We start from the raw sequence: 20,872 nt of genomic DNA, 5'->3' as shown, positions 1-20,872 counted from the left end.
CAGCAATACTTAAACAATGCTAAGAAGCTCAGGCAATGACTATCCACTTCAGAAGGCACATTCAGCTTAAGCCTCCAAATCAAATGTTGAGATAATGTGTATCACTGCATGTCAATACTATGCAATCTACAGGTAACTTCTGTAGTAATATAGAACAGAATAATGACTCATTTTGAAGTTGGGAGGTGACTGCATTCTGTCCATACTCAAAGACAGACTATAGTTGAAATGTGCATATCTTACTAAAGTTGAATACTAATGTACAACCAACACACTGGGAGAAATAAAGGTCAACAAAACTACCCCAACAAGGAGCACTTACTGCATTACACTCAAGTCAGTGCCTGTGTTTGGGTAATTTGGGTGACAAATACATGCAATAAATGGTGAGCATTTGAGAAACAATATTTATGTTGAATTCCTCACAACCAAGACAACCCCAAAGAGAAGCACTTATGAAGACCAAAATCATTAGTGTCTTGCTTTAGGGTAATCTGAATGAGATTTCAATGACATATAATTCTTCCTTTACAGTCTGTAGCATTTGTCATGTTCAACCGCCCCAACGAGAAGCACTTATTGAATTCAGACTCAGCCCAATGCTCAAGTTGGTTCAATATCAAAGACTTGCAACTTTTCATGGCTTCTGAGTTTCCACGTGGGGTTTTCCACCATCTTCTCTGACTTTTCTTGTTGTCTTAAAAAAAAACTTAAATTAAACATTGCATATGAACATATAGATAACACGCTGGATGATGCTGGGTCAGCAAAACTACCCCAACAAAAGCACTTACTGCAATGTAAACAAAGTTAGTGTTTTTGTAAAGGTTATCATAATGACCAAATCTGAACTCTGAAGACTGAAATTATATTGTGTGTGATGGAATCAGATACAAATAGATGCAACAAATTGTGAGCATTTGAGAAACAATATTTCTGTTGAATTCCTCACAACCAAGACAACCCCAAAGAGAAGCACTTATGAAGAAAACAATACATTAGTGTTTTGCTTTAGGGTAATCTGAATGTGATTTCAATGACATGTTTAGTTATAGTCTGTAGCATTTGTCCTCTTCAACCGCCCCAACAGGAAGCACTTGCTGAATTCATTTGCAAATCAATGCTCAAGTTGGGCCAATATCAAAGACTTTCAATTTCCTACAGTAAAGGCATCTTCCATCATGATTTTACCGTTTTCCAAGGGGTTCCTTTCCAACATCTCCTTTGCTGTGCCTCAGTGGAAGTGTTGTTTCTTGCAAAGATGTACCCTTCTTAAGTACTGAATGCAGACATTTCCGGCCAACCCCGCCTCAGTTTTGATTGCTTTCAACGACCATTGTAAGTAAACACCCGCACTCTCAACCATCACCTGATATGAACGGACTGCTATCACCTAACAAGTGGTCAATCAGAGTTGTTGATGTTTCTCGTTGCAACTCTAGCAGCAGCAGCAATACTTAAACAATGCTAAGAAGCTCAGGCAATGAATATCCACTTCAGAAGGCACATTCAGCTTAAGTCTCCAAATCAAATCTTGAGGTAATGTGTATCACTGCATGTCAATACTATGCAATCTACAGGTAACTTCTGTAGTAATATAGTACAGAATAATGACTCATTTTGAAGTTGGGAGGTGACTGCATTCTGTCCATACTCAAAGACATAGACTATAGTTGAAATGTTACTTAAGTTGAATACTAATGTGCAACTAACACACTGGGAGAAATAAAGGTCAACAAAACTACCCCAACAAGTAGCACTTACTGCATTACACTCAAGTCAGTGCCTGTGTTTGGGTAATTTGGGTGACAAATACATGCAATAAATGGTGAGCATTTGAGAAACAATATTTCTGTTGAATTCCTCACAACCAAGACAACCCCAAAGAGAAGCACTTATGAAGACCAAAATCATTTGTGTCTTGCTTTAGGGTAATCTGAATGAGATTTCAAAGACATATCAATGTTGTATCCACGCGCAAACGTGTACTTAGCTTTTCAGCAGTTTCTGTCGTGTAGTGGTCATCACGTTCGCCTCACACGCGAAAGGTCCCCGGCTCAAAACCGGGCAGAAACACTCTTCTTTGATCCTGATCAACTTCAAATAACTCAACCAGGGTCAGTAGACGAGTGAATGTTGAAGCTTTGCAAGACAACTGTTGTTTGATGATTACTTTCCGCATCAATACACAGGCTGAACAATTTAAGCTTGTATGCACACCCTCCATAGCTCAGTTGGAAGATTGGAGGACTGTAGGTTGATCATCGCAGCAACGTTTGCATCGGCTACACTTTAGCACTTGAGATAACGGATGCATCGTCTTATGTAAATATGGCCTTGTGAACAGGGTTAAAATGGACTGAGAGAATCTGCTGATCCAAAGCATTTACAATTAGCAGAGGATGGTTTCGATCCATCGACCTCTGGGTTATGGGCCCAGCACGCTTCCGCTGCGCCACTCTGCTTGATGTTTAGAACTCCAAGGCTGGCAAAAATGTACTGTACTCATTGTCGGCCGTTTCAATTGACAAAGGCAGCGCATACCAGATCCAATCGTTCTTCTTTACCTTTGGCAATAGAGGCCCTTAAAAAATACAATTGCAGGAGTTTTGCCTTTTATGTTCATTGTGTCTGAGGCACTGATGATTGTCTGTTGAGTAAGCACGTACCTACTCAAAGTACGGTTGCACCGAGATTTGAACTCGGATCGCTGGATTCAGATTCCAAAGTGCTAACCATTACACCATGGAACCACACGGTATGTGGGCACAATGTCCGCACAATGTATAGTTTTATGTGGGAGTTGTTTTTAATGAAACGGCCGTGATATTCAGTAAGTAAAGAGTGTTCCCTGACCGGGAATCGAACCCGGGCCGTGGCGGTGAGAGCGCCGAATCCTAGCCACTAGACCACCAGGGAATGCTGTATTGTATGTGAAGCTTGTGAAAAGCAATGCATGGAATGTATGACAGCTGGCAGCTGGAGAGTAGTGAAAACAGCTCCAGTAGGGTTCAATATCTACCTCTTAACAGTAATGTAATGTAGTGTGGAGGTAAAGTGCAGAGTGAGCAAGTTACCACTCATCCCCTTGTTTCTTCACAAAGTTTCCGTGAGAGCCTGGCTTGTTTTAGTTTCTCGAGGAAGTAGAGTCTTTGCTGGGCCTTTTTAACCCGGTGTGATGTGTTGGAGGTCCTTGTAAGATGTTTTGACGATTGACTGCAGGAACTTGAAGTTTTCCACACATATGGTGGACTTCCTTCTTTGTTCTCCTGCAGTCAATTGTCAACTCCTTGGTTTTAGAGGTGTTAAGGACCAGGTTGTTGTCCTAACTCCACTCAGATTATTCCCTTGACTTCACTAGATAGACTTATTCTCAAGTCAGTCTTCATCTTCCACATTGCAACCACTATCCTGCTACAACTGAGATGTAGAAGCTGGCTTTTTTCAGGGTACTCAGCGAAAGGTTCCACCGAGATTTGAACTCGGATCGCTGGATTCAGAGTCCAGAGTGCTAACCATTACACCATGGAACCACATAAAATGTCCACACAGTATACAAAGAGATGGTATCTTTACACAGAGACTCAGACACGTAACTAACTCATCTTTCTACCGCTTCACCTTCAACTGCAAACTGCACCAGTATGCGCCAAGGTCATAGTTGGTTGAAACAAACAGAACAATATCCTTTGAAATGAGCAGAGAGGCAATGTTGTGCTCAACAGACCACACCTCTTCTATACCTGGCTGCGGCCCAAGATGTGTTGTTTTGGCTCCTCGAGTTACTCAAAGGGCTCTTCCCAAATCTTGACAATTTCCCCAGCCAGGGTCAGTAGACGAGTGAATGTTGAAGCTTTGCAAGACAACTGTTGTTTGATGATTACTTTCCGCATCAATACACAGGCTGAACAATTTAAGCTTGTATGCACACCTCCATAGCTCAGTTGGAAGATTGGAGGACTGTAGGTTTATCATCGCAGCAACGTTTGCATCGGCTACACTTTAGCACTTGAGATAACGGATGCATCGTCTTATGTAAATATGGCCTTGTGAACAGGGTTAAAATGGACTGAGAGAATCTGCTGATCCAAAGCATTTACAATTAGCAGAGGATGGTTTCGATCCATCGACCTCTGGGTTATGGGCCCAGCACGCTTCCGCTGCGCCACTCTGCTCGATGTTTAGAACTCCAAGGCTGGCAAAAATGTACTGTACTCATTGTCGGCCGATTTCAATTTCAACTTGACAAAGGCAGCGCATACCAGATCCAATCGTTCTTCTTTACCTTTGGCAATAGAGGCCCTTAAAAAATACAATTGCAGGAGTTTTGGCCTTTTATGTTCAATGTGTCTGAGGCACTGATGATTGTCTGTTGAGTAAGCACGTATCTACTCAAAGTACGGTTGCACCGAGATTTGAACTTGGATCGCTGGATTCAGATTCCAAAGTGCTAACCATTACACCATGGAACCACACGGTATGTGGGCACAATGTCCGCACAATGTCCGCACAATGTATAGTTTTATGTGGGAGTTGTTTTTAATGAAACGGCCGTGATATTCAGTAAGTAAAGAGTGTTCCCTGACCGGGAATCGAACCCGGGCCGCAGCGGTGAGAGCGCCGAATCCTAGCCACTAGACCACCAGGGAATGCTGTATCTGTATGTGAAGCTTGTGAAAAGCAATGCATGGAATGTATGACAGCTGGCAGCTGGAGAGTAGTGAAAACAGCTCCAGTAGGGTTCAATATCTACCTCTTAACAGTAATGTAATGTAGTGTGGAGGTAAAGGGCAGAGTGAGCAAGTTACCACTCATCCCCTTGTTTCTTCACAAAGTTTCCGTGGGAGCCTGGCTTGTTTTAGTTACTCGAGGAAGTAGAGTCTTTGCTGGTCCTTTTTACCCGGTGTGATGTGTTGGAGGTCCTTGTAAGATGTTTTGACATATTGACTTCAGGAAACTTGAAGTTTTCCACACATATGGTGGACTTCCTTCTTTGTTCTCCTGCAGTCAATCGTCAACTCCTTGGTTTTAGAGGTGTTAAGGACCAGGTTGTTGTCCTAACACCACTCAGATTATTCCCTTGACTTCACTAGATAGACTTATTCTCAAGTCAGTCGTCATCTTCCACATTGCAACCACTATCCTGCTACAACTGAGATGTAGAAGCTGGCTTTTTTCAGGGTACTCAGCGAAAGGTTCCACCGAGATTTGAACTCGGATTGCTGGATTCAGAGTCCAGAGTGCTAACCATTACACCATGGAACCACACAAAATGTCCACACAGTATACAAAGAGATGGTATCTTTACACAGAGACTCAGACACGTAACTAACTCATCTCTCTACCGCTTCACCTTCAACTGCAAACTGCACCAGTATGCGCCAAGGTCATAGTTGGTTGAAACAAACAGAACAATATCCTTTGAAATGAGCAGAGAGGCAATGTTGTGCTCAACAGACCACACCTCTCCTATATCTGGCTGCGGCCCAAGATGTGTTGTTTTGGCTCCTCGAGTTACTCAAAGGGCTCTTCCCAAATCTTGACCATTTCCCCAGCCAGGGTCAGTAGACGAGTGAATGTTGAAGCTTTGCAAGACAACTGTTGTTTGATGATTACTTTCCGCATCAATACACAGGCTGAACAATTTAAGCTTGTATGCACACCTCCATAGCTCAGTTGGAAGATTGGAGGACTGTAGGTTGATACACTTTAGCACTTGAGATAACGGATGCATCGTCTTATGTAAATATGTCCTTGTGAACAGGGTTAAAATGGACGGAGAGAATCTGCTGATCCAAAGCATTTACAATTAGCAGAGGATGGTTTTGATCCATCGACCTCTGGGTTATGGGCCCAGCACGCTTCCGCTGCGCCACTCTGCTTGATGTTTAGAACTCCAAGGCTGGCAAAAATGTACTGTACTCATTGTCGGCCGTTTCAATTGACAAAGGCAGCGCATACCAGATCCAATCGTTCTTCTTTACCTTTGGCAATAGAGGCCCTTAAAAAATACAATTGCAGGAGTTTTGCCTTTTATGTTCATTGTGTCTGAGGCACTGATGATTGTCTGTTGAGTAAGCACGTACCTACTCAAAGTACGGTTGCACCGAGATTTGAACTCGGATCGCTGGATTCAGATTCCAAAGTGCTAACCATTACACCATGGAACCACACGGTATGTGGGCACAATGTCCGCACAATGTCCGCACAATGTATAGTTTTATGTGGGAGTTGTTTTTAATGAAACGGCCGTGATATTCAGTAAGTAAAGAGTGTTCCCTGACAGGGAATCAAACCCGGGCCGCGGCGGTGAGAGCGCCGAATCCTAGCCACTAGACCACCAGGGAATGCTGTATCTGTATGTGAAGCTTGTGAAAAGGAATGCATGGAATGTATGACAGCTGGCAGCTGGAGAGTAGTGAAAACAGCTCCAGTAGGGTTCAATATCTACCTCTTAACAGGAATGTAATGTAGTGTGGAGGTAAAGGGCAGAGTGAGCAAGTTACAACTCATCCCCTTGTTTCTTCACAAAGTTTCCGTGGCCGGCTTGTTTTAGTTTCTCGAGGAAGTAGAGTCTTTGCTGGGCCTTTTTAACCCGGTGTGATGTGTTGGAGGTCCTTGTAAGATGTTTTGACATATTGACTTCAGGAAACTTGAAGTTTTCCACACATATGGTGGACTTCCTTCTTTGTTCTCCTGCAGTCAATCGTCAACTCCTTGGTTTTAGAGGTGTTAAGGACCAGGTTGTTGTCCTAACGCCACTCAGATTATTCCCTTGACTTCACTAGATAGACTTATTCTCAAGTCAGTCTTCATCTTCCACATTGCAACCACTATCCTGCTACAACTGAGATGTAGAAGCTGGCTTTTTTCAGGGTACTCAGCGAAAGGTTCCACCGAGATTTGAACTCCGATCGCTGGATTCAGAGTCCAGAGTGCTAACCATTACACCATGGAACCACACAAATGTCCACACAGTATACAAAGAGATGGTATCTTTACACAGAGACTCAGACACGTAACTAACTCATCTCTCTACCGCTTCACCTTCAACTGCAAACTGCACCAGTATGCGCCAAGGTCATAGTTGGTTGAAACAAACAGAACAATATCCTTTGAAATGAGCAGAGAGGCAATGTTGTGCTCAACAGACCACACCTCTCCTATACCTGGCTGCGGCCCAAGATGTGTTGTTTTGGCTCCTCGAGTTACTCAAAGGGCTCTTCCCAAATCTTGACAATTTCCCCAGCCAGGGTAAGTAGACGAGTGAATGTTGAAGCTTTGCAAGACAACTGTTGTTTGATGATTACTTTCCGCATCAATACACAGGCTGAACAATTTAAGCTTGAATGCACACCTCCATAGCTCAGTTGGAAGATTGGAGGACTGTAGGTTGATTATCGCAGCAACGTTTGCATCGGCTACACTTTAGCACTTGAGATAACGGATGCATCGTCTTATGTAAATATGGCCTTGTGAACAGGGTTAAAATGGACGGAGAGAATCTGCTGATCCAAAGCATTTACAATTAGCAGAGGATGGTTTTGATCCATCGACCTCTGGGTAAGCGAATTGTGCCCCCTATGTACAAGGTTAACATTGAAAGTGATGATGATATGTCCCAATGCGTCTCAATTTACATGTTACTCCAGCTGCCTATGAATTTACTCCACTCAAATGGCGCAAAACTCGCGTTCCATGGACAGACGTGTAATACACTCAAATTACAATAGATGGAGCTCTAGACTAATTTATAAAATTTGTAAAAATGTTGTTAACACTCTGGGTGTGTGAGACGAGTGAACCAACACGTAAAACCTCAGGAATTAAAACAGTTTAATCGAGTTTGAGCACTAATATACCCATGTTTTGAACACTTTAGCGGGGTAAACATGTTATCTTTTCACTCTGGGTGTGTGGGACAAGTGAAACCACACTTAAAACCTCCGGAATTAAAACATTATAATCGAGTTTGAGCACTAATGTACCCATGATTCAGACACTTATTCCTGGGTAAATGTGTTATCTTTTCACCCTGGTCCTGAATTAAAACAGTTCCCCCGACTTTAAACACTAATGTACACATGTTTTGCACACTTATTCCTGGGTAAATCTGTTATATTTTCCCCCTGGGTGTGTGTGAGACAAGTGAAACCACACTTATAACCTCCTGAATTAAAACATTTCCCACGACTTTAAACACTAATGTACCCATCTTTTGCACACTTATTCCTGGGTAAATCTGTTATCTTTTCACCCTGATCCTGAATTAAAACAGTTCCCCCGACTTTAAACACTAATGTACACATGTTTTGCACACTTATTCCTGGGTAAATCTGTTATCTTTTCCCCCCTGGGTGTGTGTATGTCTGCCTGTGAGTGTGATATCCTGCTTAAAGCAGTGATTCTGCTGTTTTTAGCTTCTTGTACATTTAACAAAATAAATATGATTAATATGTACATTTTCCCGTCTATACTGACACGTTTATGTCCATAACTCTGTATGTTTATTGCGTCCAATGTACACTGTCTAAAAACGATTATTATGACTGAATTAAAACAGTTTGACAGTATTTTAACACTCATGTAGCCATGTTTGCAGCCCTGTTCACTGGTTAAGAAGTGAATTACCCTCTCCTGTTGAATTAAAACATTTCCCACGACTCTGACCACTAATGTACCCATGATTCAGACACTTATTCCTGGGTAAATGTGTTATCTTTTCTCCCTGGTCCTGAATTAAAACAGTTCCCCCGACTTTAAACACTAATGTACACATGTTTTGCACACTTATTCCTGGGTAAATCTGTTATCTTTTCCCCCCTGGGTGTGTGCTACAAGTGAAACCACACTTAAAACCTCCTGAATTAAAAAATGTCCCACGACTCTGACCACTAATGTACCCATGATTCAGACACTTATTCCTGGGTAAATGTGTTATCTTTTCACCCTGGTCCTGAATTAAAACAGTTCCCCCGACTTTAAACACTAATGTCCACATGTTTTGCACACTTATTCCTGGGTAAATCTGTTTTCTTTTCACCCTGGTCCTGAATTAAAACAGTTCCCCCGACTTTAAACACTAATGTACACATGTTTTGCACACTTATTCCTGCGTAAATCTGTTATCTTTTCACCCTGGTCCTGAATTAAAACAGTTCCCCCGACTTTAAACACTAATGTACCCATATTTTGCACACTTATTCCTGGATTAATATTTTATCTTTTCCCCCTGGGTGTGTGTGGCACCATCTGGTGGAACATTAGTTAATTACACTAAAATCCAAAACTTTAATGTTTTTTATCTTAGCGAAATAATGGTTTAATGACCCCATTGTAATGATCATTTATGATTCTGCAGACGTTGTCTACACGTGTATCACAACGGCTTATTTTTAGAGTGATTTGGAAAACTCGGTTAGTACGATTTTTTTTGTCAATATGAGATGCACTGTTTTCATGTCCCATGTACATGTCTGTACATATGGCCTCACACACTACTAAGGTAGGGGTAGGATCCCTGGGGACAGGAGTGGTTCTGGCCTTGCTTGAGGGTAATCATAGCTGCCCTGGTGGGATCTTAGTGGGGCATGGTGTGGAAGAAGATGAGGATGATCTTGTCTCCATGGGTGTTGTCTGGGTGGTGGTCCAGTGGGGTGCCTTTCCGGTCTAAGGGGGTTTTGAGCCGGGCTGCTCCTTCTGCGGGGTGTGGATTGGTCTCTGTTGAGAGCGACGTCTTTCAGTGTCCGGGCGAAGATGGGGACTGTGTTTTTATACAGATGGACGTGGTCGTATAGACAGTTGATATCCAGGGTGGGGTGGTGGGCCAGGTGGACGTTGGGCCTCAGGATACAGTCTCTGGACATGTTGCTGTTGATCCTGTGGATGGTGTCGGGGTGGAGGTCTTTCCTTGGTAGCAGGGTTGACATGACCACTCTGCTGTTGGGGAAGGTGGTGGAGGCTTTCTCTATCACTTCTCTGAGCCGTGTATACCCATAGAAGACTTTCTATTGGCCAGAAGCCTTTTCAAAAGAACGACGGTTCGAAACCCACCTGACCCAAACAAAATTTCCCACATTCAGTTTCAAAATGTTGCTCATTATACACAAACACTACATTTATCTTTTCAAACGTTTAAAGTTAGAGTTGAAACTGATATTTGGAGTTAGAAATGAATTATTCTTTCCTTGCTGCTTCTTATAATAGTTATTTTAACCTTAATATATAGCAATCATAACAATAATACCACAAATAATGATATCTTAATATTAGTAATACTAATGTTTTATATCATATCTTTGTATTTTTACTTATAATTAATATTTTAAATATGTTGATTGTACAGATGTTTACATTGAGCATATGAGTGTGCTTCATTGTTTCATTTCTATCACTATTACTTCCTCTATCAAGTAAAGACAGCCACAGTGATGCATTCAAGATCATTTATTCAAAAACAGAAATATTAAAAATAGAACAACAAATATATAAAAAACACTGAAAACACAATACAGAGAGAACAATCATATCCTGAAAAAAGGATTGAACTATATTATATTCTTTGTACTATTTTGACTATATGATAGGTTATATTGCACCTTTATATTTATTATAATATTATAATTTAGTCTAAGATAGTGTATTGTTTTGTTATAGATGTAGATATAGATCCATTTATTTATTCTAGTATAGTATATAATATTCTAGTGCAACATTTAAATACATTACATGTTTAAGGCCCCAGCACAGACAAGGTTGGAGTGGAGGACCTACTGTATCGAAATCCCTGAAATGATTATTATTCTTTATTATGAATTGAGTTTTTTGAGGGCATTAACCAAAACTGTTTTGTTATCGGCAGGATTGTCAGGACTGGTGAAAAGGCTGATAGTTTAGGGGTCTCGCTTTTCTTGCAGGCAAAACGTCTTAGTTTGTATGTTAAGTTAGTATGCAACTTAGTAGACCCAGGAAGTGGCGTGCCTGTGTGTATGTGAGGGGAGGTTAGGGCTTCCTTTTGTCTGCAATCCATCTGTCCCTTTCAACATCATAGAAGTCCGACTGCTGGAACTCCCGCCATGTCATCTCCTTCTCCATGCCCTGTGCATTATATAAGGAGAAGACTCTGGAGGGGCAGTAGATGTACTTCCCTGGAACCCCTGGGAAGGATGCATGGGTATGAGGGCTGTTGGGACTCTGCTTCAGTGGTTGGTGACAAAACCTGCAGAGACGGCCTGTTGGCAGCTGCACAGCTGCCTTCCTCTTCCCTCTCTCCTCTGCAACCTTTCTCCACTCTGCCCCCCTCTGTCTGGCAGCCTCCAGCTCTCGCTCAAAAAACTGAGTTGCAGCAAAGTTCTCAAAAGACATCCTGGTGTCTTTGAGGCCTTCCTTCGCATAGGTCTTAAAGACCTTGGTGGAGCAGTAAAAGTATTTTACCGTTTTTGACTGGTAAAAAAAATGCACTGAAGAGCCATCCCCAAGATATCGGGATTTAGGCTGACCGCAGGCTAAACAGTTTCTCATCAGCGTCTTTTTCTGAGGCTGTTGTTGCTGCTGCGGCTGCTGTTGATTTGCCAGGACGTCTGCCACAATCTTCTCCACTGAAGCCCTGCTCAGTGAGTCCTCCTGTCTGGGAGCCACAGCTGGAGGGTTGAATATGGCAGGTGGCAGAGTTATGACAGGCACACTGATAGTTTGGCTGCCTGAGGTCAAACTATGCCACAGCTGCTGTGTCTCTAAGACCTTTTCTGGGGATGTGTTGAGGGAAGAGCTGGTATTTTTTAATTTTGCCAGATGTTTAACATATCGTGAGATATGTTGGACTGTGGTCGGGTGAAGGAGGCTGTTCCGGTCTGTGCATCCCCTCTGGACCATGGCAGCGTAGTCCGCATCCACCCGCTTCAGGACATCTTTGGCACCACGGTGGTTTACCAGAAGCTCGTCGATGGCAGCTTTCATGGGTTCTGTCCACCGACCATGGTCCAAGACTTGAATGAGGCCACCAGTTTTAATTGGTCCAGTGCGGGTGGCTCGAGGAGAGGAGGACTGAGGCAGCGGTGCTACCCCTGTCAAGTCTAAAAAAGAAATATATGTTAATTATATTGTTTTATGCCAGTGTGTTGCAAATCAATTAGCTCTTTTAGTCATTTCACTTCACAGCTAATGTAACTTTTGTGGGACAAATAAATGATTATCTTATATTCCTACCTCTTGTTCTATTATGCTTTTCAATGGCTTTTACATTTTGCATACACTTGCTTAATGATTGTTGTTAATAAACAATATTTCAACATGATGATATTACATATATTATGTGCACGCCTGTTTTTAACAGTGAGGTAGGTAGGTAATTAGAATGACCTGTATCTATCAAAGGCTCTGGTTTTTGTGTGGCAGAGGCTTGTGTGAAAGGCGGCAGGGACTTGGTCACAACATCAGAGGACTGCCGGGAACTGGAAGACAGAATTGGCACTGCCCCAACTGGATCAGCAGAGGATTCCTGAAATAGCACAAATATAGTGAATTAGTTAGTCAGCCAGTCTGTCAGTACTTGACAGTAAGTAGATATAAATATGAACTGGATTACCTGAGATTCTGTGCCCACTACAACAGTAGGGGCAGGGCAATGATGCTCTGTCTCCATGGCTACTGCCGCTGGGTTGTTTGGCTGTGCCCTGTTCTTGTCCCAGTTCAAAACAACAGGACGACAGCCTGGCTCCACGTACTGCAGTCCAAATCTCTCCCCCGTGTCCCTGTTGGAGAGCTGCAGTGCTGGGTATTTGGACCTTCCTGTGACTTTTACAGAGATGGTGTTAAGCTCTGAAATCAACCGGGGGTCAAACACGGCTGGCAGCTCCACATCTGGCTGTTTCAGGTCCACCAGCCTCTGGTAGTTCCAGCGCACAACTCCAGTCATAGCTTGGGCCTGGAATAGTTCACAGGACACCCGGTTGCCTGTCACCCATTGGGCTTGGTGTCCGTGGAAACCCTCCTGCTGAGAGGTGCCTCTCATAGGGATCCACACAGGCACGGCAGCTCCCTCGCCCTTGTTGTAATTCAGCTGCAGGGTGCCACCATACCTGTAGAGGATTCCCTCTCCCACTTCAGGGTCGCTCAGGCAGCCTCGGAGGATGTGGATGCGCTGGATCCTCCACACCTTTAACATTGAGTCTTTAAAAAGGAGCAAATCATTGGCATCCTTTGCCATGTAATAGTGATGGAGGACGTCTTCCACTCTTTGCAGCAGTTCCATTGGCTGTGGCACCTTTGTCCTGCAGTGCTCTCTTATGTGCTGCTTGGTGGGGTTAGCAGGAGAAATTCTGCAGAACGTGTACGCCTCCTTCCGCTTCTGGAGATCGCTGTGGTCCACCACAACGAATGCTGCAGAGAGGAACTGGCAGAAGGAGCTGTACAAAGAATGATGCTCGGAGACACACTCCCTGGTAAACCGCCGCATACAATGAAACAAGTCCAACTTGACAATAATGTCTTTGTTAAACTTGTTCCTTGATGCGCAAATGTTCTTGAGATTTCCAGAGGTGGCCTCTGCCAGGATAGCATCTGTGGTCCTCCAGCTGAGCCCCAGGTTGAAGGACCTTGAAGGCAGCGCAGCAGTCCCTAAAGCATTAAAAAGAAATGTCATTACAGCTATAAACCTTGTACAATATCTTCGTACAAAATTAGTGTAATAATTAACTGTAACTATTCATGTGTATTATATTTATGAAGAGTCAGATTACAGAATAAAATGCACAATTAAAAAACAACTAAAAAAAAAGAATCAACTGTTTTCAATTGAAACTTGTTGTTTATACCTGTCCACCCACTGGTAGCGTGCCTTCTCCACTCCAGCCACAGTGTAGCGTTGAGACAGACACTCATACAACGGGTTAAGGGACCTATCACACTCTGACTGCAGCATCACCCAGCTCAGGATCATCCAGTTCTCATTCATGATGGCATAGGAAGACATGGTGCCGGACGACAGCACAACCTTCCTAGCCACTCTCCGAGTGTGATCTGACCTCAGTGCCTGACCAAAGGTCCCCTGAAGCAGCAGAGTAAGGAGCTCCTCCTGCCGCTGATACTCACGGACCAGGCACTCCACCAGGTAGTGGGAAGAGACAGAAACTCCACACCAGCCATCACCATCCGAGTATCCACCAAATGGAGCCGGAGTATCTTCCTGTCTGAGGAACCCAGTGATGGTCCTTTGGCCGTAGACTCCTGCCTCAGCATCCCTGACATTCTGCACACACAGCAGGTAGGCCAGATGAGCTCTCTCATATTTCAGATTGAGCGCCTCCGTCAGCTGCTTGGACATGTCCTCTGGTGATCTGCCGCTGCGCCTCATCTCATCCAGGACAGATTTGCAGACTGCCTTTTTGTGAGTCAGGAAGGCCGGCACGATGTTGCTGAAACGCTGGGGTAGCTTCTCCAGCCACTGGGGCTTGTCAGCATGCCAGTACTTTTTGCAGACCTTGCAGGTGAGTCGCAAAGCCAAAATATAGTACTGGCCGCTTGTCCCAAGGATGACTCTTGGCCTTCCAATGCCAGAAGAAACGACCTGAGGGTTCGGACAACCATAGAGACAGGGCAAAACAAAGTTGTTTCTCACCCTCTCCATGATCGCGTACTCTGGCTTCCAAATGAAATATGGATGAAGCTGATAAAAATTGGGTGAAGGCAGGTCAGATATCGAGTCTATGAGCTCAGGCTGAGGCGGATAACGCCACAGGGACAACATGTTCATTAGATGTCTCACTGGACGTGAACCTGGCCACAGACCCAATGTTTCCAACTCAGTCTTCATCCAAATCTTCTGCTGGTGCGAGCAGTTCCAGTTGGCAACATCCTCATTATAGCCCGGGACAGAGGCTGCAGGCTGGTGTGGTGCTGCTAAGGGGACAGGAGGCACTGGGCAAGTCAGAGCTGTAAGACACAGTAAAACACCACAGTTACATCAGATAAAATTGAATAAAGCTCTATATAGATGACTGCTATAATACAGTGTCACAGATATCCATACCTTCATCAAGGACAGTGTCTCCCTGCGCTTCCACAGGGGCCATATTATGTGGTGATGAATCTGGGATGATGAGATACAAGCAGGCAAGTGACGTATACACATTATACATCGAAATTAAGAAGCAGCATTTAAGAAGTTGTGAATAAATGAAAACAGAGACGATGATATCATTACTTAACTTTACCTAAAACGTGAGCACTATACTGTATGACACCGTGACAATGTGATTTGTCAGAATGAAATTGAAGATTTTGTGAGATACACTGGTAGTATAAGAAGAACACATACTTTGTCTCAACACATTTGGCGCCTGCTCTTCTATCCCGAGCTTTGGGGCAATGGCGAGCAGCTGAGGAGGGACCGGCAGCGGTGCCTTCACTGTGGCTGAAGGATGAAAGGCAAACATGAGGGTATATATACATAATATGTATGAAAAAGATTCAAGATGGATCCAAGTGAGGAGTATAAAAACCCAATAACCTTTCAGAGGAGCAGGTCCATCGGGTCTGGACACAGTGGCAGTGGCAGTTGGATAAGTCCTGTGGGCTGTAGAAACAATCCTGTGTCATGTTCCTCAAGTGTTAAGTTGTTTCAAGCTTCACAATCTGTCTTTACCCGTTGTCTCTTTAACAGAATGAAAATACCCCGTTGTATTAACTTGTGAATCCCAAGTATTTGAAATAGAAAAACATAATGTCTCTATGTGTTTGGAAACAGGTAAAGCAGAGAAACAGCATACATATATAGCAAGCACATCTTTCATTCAAAGGTGTGGCATGATATCTTAGAGGGTAAGAAGCTAGGTTTCCTAAGCCAATATTTAAAATGCCAAATCCTTGTATGACAGTCTAAAAAAAGTATGCAAAAAAGGAAAAACACTTACCATCATTGCTGACATGTTAGTTGGAGAACAGAATAACACAAGCATCAGAACAGACCGGAACACGGCCAAAATAACAAACTAGTTGAGAATAGTAATGGCAGGGAAAATCTGTTGAACACAGAGTTATCCCTCCACACTGCTGGAGAGAAACCTGTTGGTGTAGACACAGCCGGGGCTCTGGAGACTGCTGCTGGTGGCCCTATAAAGCACAGGTGACAATGAACAAAGTTTTAACATGTACAGTAAGTTTGTATAATCACTGTATATCTAACTGGATCCACCTACTTCGTTCAGTGTAGAGTTTTGAAGGAGACAGATTCAACATCGCCCTCTCCAGTTCCTCGTCCTCCTCCATCACTAGGAGATTAAACAATAACATGAATTATGTCAATGTCATGTTCACCTTAAAGCAGTATTTGCATATTACTGTGAGCTGACCTGGAGTGCTGGATGTCAGAGTGGAGGTAGCTGATGCAATGCAGCCTTCAGCAGGTGGTGGACAGGGCTCAGCCCTCTGCTGCTTGAGGATGTACTGCTGAAGGTTGTACATCTTGCTGTTGGTGATGCACTTCACTCCTAAAACGAAGGCAGCATAACCATCAGCCCTGCTATCCCAGATCTGCTTCCAGGTGTCTCTGGCCCTGGCTCCAAAGCCGACAGTATGTTCCCCCTCTGACGCCACTGGTGGGGCAGGCTTCCTGGAGCACAGGTACTTCCTCAGATCCTTAATTTCCTGGAAGCTCCTGGCGTAGTCCAGAAACGACAGCAGGCTGTCCTTGCTAGGCCCTTGGGGGTTGAAGGTCCCACCTCTCTCCTCCTCGTCCACCTTGTCCATCAGGTAGAGGGTGTAGCCGACGTCATTCTCTAGGAGCCACCTGTACAGTTTCCCCTTATACTTTCCGAACTGTAGCACGTACTCCCCCATCACCTCGAGTCGGTCGGATACATCCCCTCCCCTCTGAAAGACCTCAGTGAGAGCATTTGTCCTCACATGCTCATGCTTCTGAGCGGCAGACTTGTCCTGAAGGGAAGGATTTTTTTTTAATTCTCATACCCTCCTCTGATGGACCCTTCCTGAAAGACACTCTCATCTTTCCTGGGAAGAATATGGTTTTCTTCATTATCTCCTGCACACAACAAAACACAATGCAAAGTCTATATATTAAGAAGTGCAAAAATCATCATACTGTTATATTAGCAGTTATTCATTTCATTCATTCACGTTAACCAGGATTTGTATAGGTAACACATTTATATTACATGATCAGACAGGCAGACAAACAAACAAACAGAGGGGCAGGTGGGCAGGAAGATGTGTTATGTATTGCCCTGTCAATGTGAGTGAACTCACTTTATTTCATGTTTACATTAATTGGGATTTGTAATGACTAGGTAGCAACTTCTCTATTACACGAACAGACAGACTGAAAAGCAGATGGGTAACATCGTTAGCCATAAAATAATAACAAAAGTACAATAGAAGACAGCAAAAAAAAAGTTTTAAGACTGAATACTGTAGTATTTACCCGATTAAGAACTGCAGCAATAATAATGCAGTATTTTGGATCAGTGTTAACAAGATACACCTGTAAAACACATTTGACAGCTCTTTTGCCATGTGTAATGAGTAATAAATCAGCTGCTGTTAACGCTGACATTTACTGTAAATACATGACGTTAGTCAGTGGCGGCCGGTCCATAGGGGCGCTAGGGGCGCCGCCCCACCTCTTCCCATATTAAAAAATAAAAATAAAAATAAAAAATATATTTTAAAAAATATATATATTTTTATTTTTATTTTTAATGAACAAGGTAAATATTATATAATTGGTATCAGTAAAATGTATAATCTACAATAAAATCTCGTTTAAAATTGTGTTACGATGTCTAAAGTTACTGATAAGTCACATGTTTCCTGCCTGGCCTTGCCCGTGTACCTTCTCTCGTCTGGGGCGCTAAGAGAGGAGCCCTCAACCAGTGCAGCAGCAGCCACTAGCAGCTGACTGTTGCTATCTGTAACGTGTAAACTATGCAGCGAAAACATAATTTCAGCCAATCAGCGTCGTCAAATATGACGGTCACGGGGCGCCAATGTCAGCGCCCCGTGCAGTCTGTGAGTAGTTTGGACAGTGACTCGTATCCGGTTGACGCAGTAGTTGATGAGGATGGCTTCGTGTGCAGGTGGAGTCTCCGGACCTCGGTCCCCGCCTAATTCTGTTCAAGAGCTAATCTCCAATCCTTTCGAAAGGAGAAGTTTGGCAGATAAATTGTTGCTTAAAGACCTTGGACCGGACCAACCCGATTTGAATATATCGCAGCAATCTCGTGAAAAAGACAAAACTTATACACGAGGCTTCGCAAGTAGCTGGTTCACAAAAAAGGCTTGGCTAGCTGGATGCAAACAGGTAAATGCTGTCTTTTGTTTCCCATGCTTGGATATCACTTTATATGTAGAGAGGAGGTTTCCCATGGTTGTTAGAAGTTTATTAATAAGTGGGCATTTATCACAGAAGTGATTGTTCTGTCTCCACGTTTGTTGCATTGTCTGTGATGTATTTTCCAACGGTTATAGCTCCTGTCCTGTCCCAGCAACACTACACGGTTTGCAGCTCCACCACATTTTTGGTTTATCTTCGGTGTCGCTTAAAATCTGCTTCCCATCGGACTAAAACCTCCACGTAATCTGAAGACAGATACTTGAAGTTATTTAAACCTTTTGCAAACTTTATGTTCTTTCTTGCTCTAGCCTTGCCAGTTACATTGTACATAACACATATATTATCATTATGCTAACTGGTTGTTCGTGTTAGACGATGTAGCTTTTTCATTTCTGAGTTATTGCTATATGTAAATAAGCCTGTTTGTAAATAATCCTCAGAGAAACAAAGAAAAAACACAATTTATGACATTTTGTGCTGTGGTTATTTTTTTTAAATTGCATTTATTCACAGTTCAGTTTGAAATGCTGTAGTGACTTGTATTGAACCACTTAAATATTTATAATTAATGCTACTGAAAAGATGCTATTAATTTTATATCCCACATGCAGTTCACTGTAAAGCTACTTGGTGGAGGTGTTGGTTCATAAAACATGAACAGTTTTAAGAAAGAAAAAAACAGACCAGTTCTGAGAACACAAATTCCTGGTAAAGTAGTAGATGTTCAGGTTGATAAATAATATTTTCCACACTGAAGATTATGGAGGTATTGATCAGTCTTCTCATATTTTTAAGCCTCGATTTCTCCTTTCCCCCCCCCCCTCTAACATCACCAGAAGTCATCATTTAAGGGGTCATTTCTCGAAAAAAATTTACGGGGGGAAACCCCCCGGACCCCCCGGGTAGGTCACTTTCGGTACGTCAAGAGCCCCACCAAAAAAAAAGACCACCGGCCGCCACTGACGTTAGTGTAACGTTAGCTAACAAAAGTTACAGTACCTTAGACACACAGAGTTAAAGACAAACAAACAACTAACAACTATTGCAAAAAACAGTGTAACAATATGATAAGTGTTAATTCAGTCTTAGAAAAATAAGCCCCACTTACGATTGATAAGTTTGACGTGATGTTAGAAGTCGAATTGTGTCGCGAATGTCGTCTCTATCTGGAAGACGCTGCTGCTGTTGCTCCGTCTCTCACTCTCTGTCACTGGAAACGGGGTCTCCTTACTTCTACCAAAAGGGCGCAACAGCGCCCCCAATTTCTCGCTTGTGGACAGAAATATATTACAGTCACAGTGTAAGAACTACCATAGAGAATGAATGGTAAAGTTAAGAGAGTTAGACCTTACTATACGCGCTCCCCCGCAGAAGGCAAACTGGGGTTCGATTCCCCGACGGGCAGAATTTTCAATAACAGCCAGCCTTTATTCACCAAAGGAGGCAAGCATCAATCAACTCATGAACGAGGATGCCACCAAGAAGCTAAGTACACGTTTGCGCGTAGATGCAACATTGATATTTAATTGTAAACCTTCAATACGACCGACCACATTATAACATCCATGAACGAGGATGCCACCAAGAGGCCCTTGGAAACACTTTCGGATAAGCGCGTACCTGAGCCATGGCAACTGAAATTTCGTTCGGTCATCATTATAACATCCATGACAAAGCTACCAAGAGCATGCTTCAAATCATTGAAGGAGAACTACAATCAATGACCACTGCAATGCGCTCAACGATTGCACTTTTGACAGACAAAATCAAGCAAGGAAAGAAATCCCTTTATATTTTCCATTTTGACCGGACAAACTATGAGCAGGAACGAAAAGAAAGTCCTTGGTTGCAGAATTGAAGTACCCTGAGCATAACTGCTATTAACAACCTTCAGTTGTTCACAGGACGACATGCCTCTTCGATTTGAATACACGGAGAGCCAAAGCCGTACAATTCAAAAGCCATGCTCAACAAACAATTGTCTTGCTCATCCAACAATTGTCTTGAAAAGACTCAACATTCAACTGCCATATTTCTGAAAGTGCTTTTTACTCTATCTAGATTCCCGATAACTCTTCTTGGTTGAGTTCTTTGAAGTTGATCAGGATCAAAGAAGAGTGTTTCTGCCCGGTTTTGAGCCGGGGACCTTTCGCGTGTGAGGCAAACGTGATGACCACTACACTGCAGAAACTGCTGGAAAGCTAAGTACACGTTTGCGCGTAGATGCAACATTGATATTTAATTGTAAACCTTCAATACGACCGACCACATGTTGATTTCTGAGACTCTGAGAGATTTTACACTGGATCCAGTCACAGCTGCAGCGTCATGGACTTTCGTGACAGCAACTGTATACTGAACCCAAATGCTATCCTGGATATGACCTGTAACCCCTCGAAGAGCGCCAACTAGGATTGACGTGCTAGGATTGCTGCTAGAGCATTCCTCATTAGTATAGTGGACAGTATCTCTGCTTGTCACGCAGAAGACTGGGGTTCGCTTCCCCGACGGGGAGAATTTTCAATA

General features: G+C 43.1%; 2 protein-coding genes and 12 non-coding genes across 14 annotated transcripts; 1 reads left to right on the top strand and 13 right to left on the bottom strand.

Annotated features, from left to right (window-relative positions):
* The first annotated feature begins 2,003 nt into the window (after positions 1–2,003).
* On the top strand, positions 2,004–2,076 carry trnav-cac. Its single transcript has one exon. It is a non-coding gene; the product is annotated as a tRNA-Val (tRNA).
* A 317-nt stretch (positions 2,077–2,393) lies between these two features.
* trnam-cau lies at positions 2,394–2,465 on the bottom strand. Its single transcript has one exon. It is a non-coding gene; the product is annotated as a tRNA-Met (tRNA).
* A 216-nt stretch (positions 2,466–2,681) lies between these two features.
* trnaq-cug lies at positions 2,682–2,753 on the bottom strand. The gene has a single exon. It is a non-coding gene; the product is annotated as a tRNA-Gln (tRNA).
* A 94-nt stretch (positions 2,754–2,847) lies between these two features.
* On the bottom strand, positions 2,848–2,919 carry trnae-cuc. Its single transcript has one exon. It is a non-coding gene; the product is annotated as a tRNA-Glu (tRNA).
* A 542-nt stretch (positions 2,920–3,461) lies between these two features.
* On the bottom strand, positions 3,462–3,533 carry trnaq-cug. Its single transcript has one exon. It is a non-coding gene; the product is annotated as a tRNA-Gln (tRNA).
* A 570-nt stretch (positions 3,534–4,103) lies between these two features.
* trnam-cau lies at positions 4,104–4,175 on the bottom strand. The gene has a single exon. It is a non-coding gene; the product is annotated as a tRNA-Met (tRNA).
* Positions 4,176–4,577: 402 nt separating this feature from the next.
* On the bottom strand, positions 4,578–4,649 carry trnae-cuc. The gene has a single exon. It is a non-coding gene; the product is annotated as a tRNA-Glu (tRNA).
* Positions 4,650–5,193: 544 nt separating this feature from the next.
* Positions 5,194–5,265, bottom strand: trnaq-cug. The gene has a single exon. It is a non-coding gene; the product is annotated as a tRNA-Gln (tRNA).
* Positions 5,266–6,098: 833 nt separating this feature from the next.
* Positions 6,099–6,170, bottom strand: trnaq-cug. Its single transcript has one exon. It is a non-coding gene; the product is annotated as a tRNA-Gln (tRNA).
* A 105-nt stretch (positions 6,171–6,275) lies between these two features.
* Positions 6,276–6,347, bottom strand: trnae-cuc. The gene has a single exon. It is a non-coding gene; the product is annotated as a tRNA-Glu (tRNA).
* Positions 6,348–6,888: 541 nt separating this feature from the next.
* Positions 6,889–6,960, bottom strand: trnaq-cug. The gene has a single exon. It is a non-coding gene; the product is annotated as a tRNA-Gln (tRNA).
* Positions 6,961–11,001: 4,041 nt separating this feature from the next.
* Positions 11,002–13,927, bottom strand: LOC117484705. The gene is made up of 4 exons (XM_034133131.1): positions 13,812–13,927; positions 12,584–13,614; positions 12,358–12,496; positions 11,002–12,071 (listed from the first exon to the last, which is right to left on the bottom strand). The coding sequence occupies exons 1-4, from the start codon at positions 13,876–13,878 to the stop codon at positions 11,002–11,004; spliced, it is 2,307 nt and encodes a 768-aa protein (XP_033989022.1). The 5' UTR covers positions 13,879–13,927.
* Positions 13,928–15,589: 1,662 nt separating this feature from the next.
* On the bottom strand, positions 15,590–19,598 carry LOC117484707. The gene is made up of 4 exons (XM_034133134.1): positions 19,455–19,598; positions 16,347–17,035; positions 16,194–16,265; positions 15,590–16,107 (listed from the first exon to the last, which is right to left on the bottom strand). The coding sequence occupies exons 2-4, from the start codon at positions 16,831–16,833 to the stop codon at positions 15,953–15,955; spliced, it is 714 nt and encodes a 237-aa protein (XP_033989025.1). The 5' UTR covers positions 16,834–17,035; positions 19,455–19,598; the 3' UTR covers positions 15,590–15,952.
* Positions 19,599–20,464: 866 nt separating this feature from the next.
* Positions 20,465–20,537, bottom strand: trnav-cac. The gene has a single exon. It is a non-coding gene; the product is annotated as a tRNA-Val (tRNA).
* Positions 20,538–20,872: the final 335 nt, after the last annotated feature.

Source organism: Trematomus bernacchii, unplaced genomic scaffold, assembly GCF_902827165.1.
Source record: "Trematomus bernacchii unplaced genomic scaffold, fTreBer1.1, whole genome shotgun sequence".
Classification (NCBI taxonomy): Eukaryota; Metazoa; Chordata; class Actinopteri; order Perciformes; family Nototheniidae; genus Trematomus; species Trematomus bernacchii.
This window is presented reverse-complemented; position numbering and strand designations above follow the sequence as displayed.

What these genes read in the sequence shown, in the direction of transcription:
- LOC117484705 (XM_034133131.1), bottom strand. Translation starts at nt 13,878, where the DNA reads ATGAGTGTCTGTCTCAACGCTACACTGTGGCTGGAGTGGAGAAGGCAC. An exon ending in CGCTACCAGTGGGTGGACAG is followed by an intron (nt 13,615 to 13,811) that starts GTATAAACAACA and finishes TTAATGCTTTAG; the next exon opens with GGACTGCTGCGCTGCCTTCA. An exon ending in TAGTGGGCACAGAATCTCAG is followed by an intron (nt 12,497 to 12,583) that starts GTAATCCAGTTC and finishes GTGCTATTTCAG; the next exon opens with GAATCCTCTGCTGATCCAGT.
- LOC117484707 (XM_034133134.1), bottom strand. Translation starts at nt 16,833, where the DNA reads ATGGGGGAGTACGTGCTACAGTTCGGAAAGTATAAGGGGAAACTGTAC. An exon ending in TCTGACATCCAGCACTCCAG is followed by an intron (nt 16,266 to 16,346) that starts GTCAGCTCACAG and finishes TTAATCTCCTAG; the next exon opens with TGATGGAGGAGGACGAGGAA. An exon ending in AAAACTCTACACTGAACGAA is followed by an intron (nt 16,108 to 16,193) that starts GTAGGTGGATCC and finishes TGTGCTTTATAG; the next exon opens with GGCCACCAGCAGCAGTCTCC.